Source organism: Cupressus sempervirens, chromosome 8 (genome assembly GCF_028749045.1).
Source record: "Cupressus sempervirens isolate cs-2001-9-10 chromosome 8, ASM2874904v1, whole genome shotgun sequence".
Taxonomy (NCBI): domain Eukaryota; kingdom Viridiplantae; phylum Streptophyta; class Pinopsida; order Cupressales; family Cupressaceae; genus Cupressus; species Cupressus sempervirens.
Genome location: NC_143125.1, coordinates 456,688,708 through 456,697,221, shown reverse-complemented (window position 1 = coordinate 456,697,221; position 8,514 = coordinate 456,688,708). Strand labels below are relative to the sequence as shown.

At 34.1% G+C, this 8,514-nt stretch overlaps 1 protein-coding gene across 1 annotated transcript; it reads left to right on the top strand.

Annotated features, from left to right (window-relative positions):
* The first annotated feature begins 2,386 nt into the window (after window positions 1-2,386).
* On the top strand, window positions 2,387-4,451 carry LOC149543198 (transcription termination factor MTERF15, mitochondrial-like). The gene is made up of 2 exons (XM_089798070.1): window positions 2,387-3,868; window positions 4,229-4,451. Exon 1 carries the CDS (start codon window positions 2,508-2,510, stop codon window positions 3,690-3,692), a length of 1,185 nt encoding a protein of 394 aa, XP_089654196.1. The 5' UTR covers window positions 2,387-2,507; the 3' UTR covers window positions 3,693-3,868; window positions 4,229-4,451.
* The last annotated feature ends 4,063 nt before the right edge of the window (window positions 4,452-8,514 follow it).

Genomic DNA, 8,514 nt, shown 5'->3' with positions numbered 1-8,514 from the left:
TGATTGCATTGGCAGAATGAGTAAGAAGACTCAAGGAGACGAAGCTTCAGAGGAAGACAAGCAATCAGAGCTGGAGTGATTGAAGCCAAGCATAAGGATGGAACTGAAAGTGTAATCTGAAATCTGCAAAGTATGTTGTAAGTTATATAAGATCAAAAGACCATTATTGTTACTTTCTAGCAATTGTAATAGTAAGTTTAAATCCTATGGACTTAGGTTGGTTTAATAGCCATAAGATAAATTCTTTAACAGGGTGACATTCCAAGTGAATGTTCTAAAGACCTTTAACCAAGCCCATTCCTAACAGTTTGGTGAAATCCTCTAACAAGGTCACATTTAACAGTGTGTTGTAAGCCTTTAATAAGGCAGGCTTTTAACAGGGCATCACTTCAGAAGAGTGAGAATCAAGTAGCATGTTACTGGTGGTTTTTCTCAAATTGGGTTTCCACGTAAATCATTGTGTCATGTGTTGATCTTGGATGTTTTATCTTTGCATATTGATTTACTGTAACTTGCTTATATGATTGATTAAAGTTTGGATGGATGAAAAGTGTATGGATTCATTAATAGTAGTAAAAAGGTATTAATAGGGCATTTGGACCTTGGATAATTGATTCACCCCACCTCTTAGTTATTCTAAAGAATTCTAACAATACATATATGAACTTTATCCTTTTTTAAAAAGATAATTCACCCTTACAACTTTTATAAGACAATTGTAAACCTCTAATGACATTAACTATATAAATTTAAATTTTAAAGAAAGTTCCAAATTTCTTAATTATAATCCATAGGTTTGAATCGAGAAATAAATATAAATTTTGAAAAAAGATTATGAATTGCTATTTTCTATAAAATGGACTTGTTTGTTACTATTCAATTTTTTGATGAACATGTTTCTAATATCTTTAACTGAAACAACCTTTGCCTCACATGAAATATACTTGACATTTGGTGTTCTGGAATAATTTAAAGGCACTGTTTCTTTTTCAAGTGAGTTAATTATGACATTGTTTCTTTTTAAAAGGTGAATGTTGATTGAAGTTTTCATTCCTCAATTGTCAATTATGATAGTAGGATGAAACTAAAATATAAACGATATTGCAAATGAAACTATAATGGAGTAGTCATCCAAATGAAAATCAAATATGATTTTGTTCAAAAATGAGAGAAAACAAAATATCTTATTTACTAAGTGTAGTTGGAAAGAAAATATAGAGGAATAATCATAAAACATTAAGTTAAATATGAGATATTTTCAATATTAATCATGTCAATTTTAGAAATGAAAATAAGAGATTTAGAGTAAGGTTGGATTTCAAAATATGTTTGCACAAAAAATTCTGACTGCTACATCCATTTGATTCCACTTGGGAGGACAATGGACATTCCTAAATTTAATTGGACATACAAAAGCCCATCATAAAGAGTGATTGTTGGAAAATATGAAATTTAGTTAAGATATGTCTCCATTTCATTAATCTAATCATTGTCTACAAAATTAGAAAATGAAAGTAGTTAGGAAATCATATAGCTTACATTTTAGATGAAATTTAGGTGCTTTGGACCTTGCACAATAAAAATAATACAAGTCCATATTTCTTCTAAGAAATGCTTTAAGGTGGAATATATGTAGTTTTCACTCTGGACAAATAAAACTTACATGTTTATATTGGTAAAAATGCTAATAGAAATAATACGATCAACCTAATTTTAGAATAATAATTATGAAAAAAGGAAATCAAAGAAGTAGGAATATTGTTCTTTCAAAATTTTCTTACAACATAAGAGATGATGACACTCTATAGGAACATACAAAGTTCATTTGTGATCTTAATATGAGTTATTAATAAAATTAGATGGAAACAAAGAAAGAGATATTGAAGATGTATTAGAAAGAAAGTAATGAAGGTACATAAACCTATTCCTCTATTTCAGCAACACTCCACTAAAAGTAAACATTACAAATACATTAAACAACCATCATCATTTTGAAACAACAACTTGCATCATATACACCAGGCCACTTGAACAAGTTTGAACAAAACAAAGTCTTTTTAATAGTACATGTTTTTATTTCATGTTCCAATGCAATTCTCTATTTTCCTAATCAAAAGACAGGGACTAGTTCCAATAGAGCCCTTGTTCAGTGAAATTTTTATTTTATTCTAGTAATTTATAAAAAATAACAAAAAAAAGTCTTTAAAATTGTGATTTGAACAACAATCCAATAAAATAAGAAAATAGGTTGTTTATCAAATGCCCCTAAAATATATCTTCGACTACCCATTGCAACCCATTACTAAGACCTCCAAAGTAAGTACTACACAGAATATTGCACCGTGCTGGTGCAAGTGCTATATTACACAAAACCTATCTTCTTATCCGTAGGCAAGAAACAAATTCACCCCGCATTATCAATTAGTTGCGAGCCTCGAGTTATTGTAGCAAAGAATTCATTTTGGCTGAAACCCTAAACCTCCTCTTCAGTTGTTCCAGCAGCATCCATGATGATTAACATGTTCTGCCAGAAACCATTCTTTGCTGCAGCAGCTCACCTGACTTTCAGTTTACGCTCCAAACTCCCTGTTATACACACCTTCCATTTTCGCAATGTTTTCTCGACTAAAGCTCATTCAGAGGACCTCTTTTCACAGTTCGCCTCCTCCAAACTTAATTTGTCCGATGCCGAGATAGCCCGTATGTTCAGGTCGGCTCCCCAATTGCAGAAGCTTCAGACCCTCAACAATGTCCAGGGCTTTCTTCATTTGTTGCAGAAGCACGGCTGCACTGAAATCCAAATTGCCAAAATAGTGAAGGCTAATCCCCAACTTTTAGGATTTGCAGATAGCATATTGGAGCCTAAGATCAAACTCCTTGAAGATACTGGTTTCGTGGATAAAAAACTGACCAAACTTTTGACTAGCAGTTCAGGCATTTTGCGCCGCAGCTTCAAGAACGACCTTCTTCCCAAGATGGAATTTCTGGGGAACGTATTCCAGTCCGACGATGTGCTCGTCAAAGCCCTGCTAATATATCCACGACTTCTCAATAGTAGCTTGGAGAAGGTCCTGAGGCCCTCGTTCGCTTTTTGGGAAGGATGGGGTTTTAGCGGGGCAGAGCTTGTAAGCTTCTTACAGTTAAATCCGGCCGTTCTATCAAAAACTTCTCTGACGCCTGCACGCGTCGATCTGATCCACAAGATTGCTGCTGGCAAACAAGGGAAACTATATAAATATATAGTAAGTGCTGTTACTCTTAGCCGCATGGAAACATTAGAGGCCAAGATAGAGAATCTCAAACTCTGTGGGCTGTCAACTGAAGAAACCTGGCAACTACTTGGAGCTGTACCTCAAGTCATCCTTCGCTCCAAGGAAGATATTAGTGAAAGGATGGACTTGCTAGTTAATAAGATGCAGCTCCCTGCAGATTGTGTACTGAGGCACCCTCGCTTGTTGCAAATTAGTTTGGAAAAGACGATGAGGCCCAGGTGTGTGGTTTTGCAGAAAATTAGATCCATCGATGACTCTGACCTTCCGCTTTTGACGTTATTGTTCATGTCAGAGGCAAGGTTCGTTAGCATGATTATAAAAGGACATCCAGAGTCTGAAACACTGTTTAAAATTTATGAAAATGCCATTTCCAATGCCCCCACCTCCAGTCGCACAAAAAGATCAATGCATCAGTTTTGATTGAGAAAGTGAGAATCAGAGTTCCAAAGTCACAAGAAGCTTATGATTTAGTCTATGCAGGAGATAGGCAAGCCTTCCTGATCAGGTTGCTGTCTGTGAGCATTTTACATTCCTGAAGGTAGGCATTATTTGCAACGGGAGCTATGTATTCTTTGTCTAGTTGCTCTTCAAGCAAGGTACGCATTGTTTCTATAAAAATTCTGAAGTCAGCTGATTGTGATCGTTTTAGCAATTGAGTGTGATTAGTTGAAATATACAACAGCTGGAAGTTCTGTTACTTCTGAAAGTTATATAAAAAGTTGACCAGTCAGGTTCCAAATGGGAAATATGCTAAAGCGAGCAGTGAAGAACCAACTACGTATAATGTTCAGCTAACAAATTTTCTAGCCCCGAAATGTTTCCACAATCCGTGATTATTTTTCTGATGTAGTATAATTTAGAACATGGAGTTACTCTGTGTTAAGATGCCATACAATTCCTTAAAAAGAATACATGAAACCAGTGTAAAACATAATGGTGGGCGTTTTAATTTGCAGGGGAAGTTCATCAGCTGGTGGACATTATCAGAAAATATTTAGTTCGAAGTTATTGCAAAAAAAGTTTTAAGCAGAGTTTTGGGGATGGCAGCGTCCAGGCCAATTTTAGGCTCTAGCTTGACAAGTTAAAAAACATTTTCATGTAGCTCTCTTGTTTTGATGATAGATTAAATCAAATGTCTCAGACTGCATGTGAATGTTAAATATATTTCTATTGTTTCCATTTCAGAATAACATCAATGACATCAATACAATTTGCAAATCATCTCAAAATTATTTAACAAGCGGCAAACTTATATATTTTCAAGGACTGATGGTTGTGTTATACCTAGCAGATACCCAACTGGAAAAATTACTAATGATTCAATGGATTTGAAATCATTTATAAATTAAATAAATTGTTGGGCGTTTAAAGAAGATGCTACTAAACAAATGAATGCTGAAAGAAAGATGAGTTTTTGAAGTTTTAGACTCTTAATTTTTAAAGCTTTTTAATAATACCATGACTAAAAAATAAGGCGATTCCCAGATCAATTGATTTAGACAAGTCCCTCAAAAGCACACACAAATGTACAAGGCTCTAAAGTTTCTGTAAAAAATTGTGAGTTTAGTGAGTTAAGGCAGCAACACTCGCTACTGATGGCTCAGTTCATAGCTTTGCAATTTATCACAGATACATGGTCGCTCTAAGTGATGTTTTTTATCAGTGTTTCTATGAGTTTTTGGGATGTAAGGATGAAATTCTAAATGATGTTTTTATTTCAGTGTTTCTATGAGTTTTTGGGATGGTAAGGATGGAATTCAAAGTGTCGCTCATGGGATGTTTTTTAACAGTGTTTCTATGAGTTTTTGGGATGCAAGGATGAAATTCGAACTAGAATTTTTTTTTTCCTAGATTTGGTGCATGGTGTTTCAAAATAAAATATAAAAATAAAATACAAAATACTTTTATATAAAGAATGGGTAGAAGAGTTGTACTGCTATATGACAATTTGTATTGAAGATAACAAATCTTAACGTCTTCGCCCCTTTTCTCAGCATCTTGAATGTAAATTGTACCATTAACCTCGTATCACTACACCCCATAGTACGTGGTGAACCACAATTCAAGAGATGAATCCAAACTTCATATTGGTCACATTTTGAAGCATGCTACAGTTTCCATGGTCAACACCTCTGTTGCTGTACTGATCATGCGATATCGCCCCCTTTTTTATGTCTTGTGGTGGAATTCTGCCAACTCTTATCCAGCGTATATACGAGTATTCAATGCTGTCAGCCTGTCACATATCCGACAGTGAGCCATTTTCATTTCTCCAGCCTATATACAATGCTGTCACACTTGTCTCTGACTCTTTAATAGTGAATGCCATTTTCATTTTCTCTCTGTTATCTAGAATAAATTTTTACAGTTTGATTTTATGCCTATTGGTTGTGTCTTATCATCATCCATACTCAGTGACACAAGCACAAAAAATAAACTAGTATACATTATAATACACACAGGAATGCAATACAAATAGAAACATGGGAAAATTGTTTAGATAACAAAACTCAAAGATAAAATTCTGTATTAATTCACTGCAACTTCTGTGCAGGTTACAAATAAAGCTTTTAAAAAGTGATTGATCTATAATCCGTAGAATCTCTAAGGAAATTCCTAGAATGAACTTATAAACATGCCCATCTTAAGATTCTATATCATATTGCACCTTCACAATTGTATAAACACAAATCTGAAAGAGGCATCAGTGTTATCTGCAAGAGTGTTCGAATTTACGACTGGCTTTTACCACAACCAAATACCGGATAATCAGTGTCTCAAGGAAAACTTTTACAGAATCGTGAGAGAATGACTTTGATGAAATCCACCTACTTTCAGATGCTGGTGCTGATAAAAAACAGTGGTGATAGCAAACATTGTTGTAGATCTCTCATTAGCAATTCACTCCGTAGAGAAGTCTTCTCCTACCTAGTTTAGTGCAAGAATTTGCATTTGCATATACTACAATTATAAATTTACAATGTGAGGATGACCCCACAATGCAATGGTAAGCTGCGAGCCTACTATCTGGGTCATCTTCGTTAAAGTCTATTTGAACCCCCGTTGTTCTCCGCTGCAGTCCATTATAGAGTCTTTTATATAAATTTATAATACAATATGTTCTATCATAGGTCATGGATGGATGGATGGGCGGTTTTCAATTTTGAAATCATGACAATTCAAACATTACATCATTAAATTGAAAATAGACCAATTATTCATAGATTAATGCAAGTGAACTCCATATTTAAAATAAATAAATAAGGAAAACAATCTGATACAGATTGGCTCAGGCTAGCCTATCTAGCTTTGCAAGTCTACTGTAGATGCATGGTCTCTTTGGTTATTTTTTTCAACAGGGTTTCTTTGAGTTTTGGTTGTGGGAGCATAGGGATAAAACAAACTCATATCTGTTGCATGTCAATCTAAATAATAAATAAATAATTGATATTTACAAAATTAAATAGGAAGAATTAAAAGAAGCTGTAATTTATAATTTATTCAAAGATTATGGGTAAATACTAAAAGGTGTTGAATATTATAGATGCTATGGAAATCTTTACTTCGGAGATTGCCTTTGTTTTGATCATGTTGTTCCAGATTATAATGGTTACTATTTTGAATTTCAATGATACTTATTATTGTTATATACAATGAAGTATTTTGGTGAAGGCTATACTTAAACATCACACATTATGAAAAAATTTGGATTTGTAAAATGTAAGTCAACTTCTACTATTTAACATTTTTAGTCTAGGTATCAAGCCTTAGTTTATGATGTTTACCTTTTTAGACGGTCCACTTAATAAATCAGAAATTTTCACTTATTTTGAAGAGTCAGAGCCTTCTTTACTCTCGGAAACCATTATCATTCTTCTTCTTCCGTTTATATAGTATTCATGCATTGCAGAGGACAGCCCAAAAAAACGTCAGACTTCACATTCTATGCATTTGTTCTTTATTGGGTCATGAAAATTTGAAATATTGTTACTCGTTAATCAAAATGTGTGTGGTGATAGTGAAAAATATTCTGTATCAGCTATGGCAGAGATTTTTCTATCCTTGCATATTCTTCAGCTTTTGTTATTACTTGTTTAGAAAGGATATTATTATGTTCCATGTAGTTTTCTCATTTTAGAATTGCTATGACAAGTTTTCTGGAAGTTCTCGGAATTTTTAGATATAGTTTCCTGAATCATACATATTCAATCTTCTCATTGATTTCTGTGATGCTTAATGTATGAGCGGTATATATAAAGTTTAAGTGCAATATAGAGCTGACATCAAGTCTTCTGTAGGCAATACTCTGATGGTTTATTGATTTGAAGCATTCGGTGATCATCGTATGTTGTAGATCTCTGTATGGGCTAGAGTTTCTTTTGTATTTGATTTGATAAAGTAATAAAGAAATCATCTTTTAACATGTCATATTGCTATCAAGATTTAATTGTGTGATTTTGAGTCAAATTCATTGACCTATGTTTTATGAGTAGATGAATCCATCTCTCATGAGAATAATTAGATCACTTAGCACTTATTGGATTTAGGTGATGCTCACAGGGGTGAAGCACCAGGACTTCCTGGGAGGTCACCCATCCCAGTATTACTCCAGCCTGAGCACGCTTAACTATGGAGTTTCCTCAATCGTTAAACCCAAAGCTTGCAACCCCATTTGCAACACTTTTACCAAGTGTTGTGCCTTATGAACCATTCATTAGAAAGCCCCTTAAGCTCATCAATTGATAAGTAGGAGAATTTCCACAGCAAGTCAACTTGTGATATTGCAATCAGGATTTAATTGTGTGATATTGAGTCAAACTCATTGATCCATGTTTCATGAGTAGTGATTCAACATGAATCCATCTTTCATGAGAACAAATGAAACACTTAACACACGGATTCAACACCATCTCTCATGAGAATAAATGGAACACTTAGCACAGATGAGAGATGGGTTCATGTTGAATCACGTGCTAATTGTTCCATTTATTCTCACGAGAGATGGATTCATATTGAATCACTACTCATGAAACATGGGTCAATGAGTTCGACTCAAAATCACACACTTAAATCTTCATAGCAATATCACAATTTGACTTGCTGTGGAAATTATCTCCTACTTATCTTTTAACATGGTTGGGTTTTCCAGTTATCGTCCAACTTATATACGAGTATTCAATGCAATCTATCGCATTTTCATTTCTTGTTATTTGATAGTTAATCACATGTTGGCATTTTCATT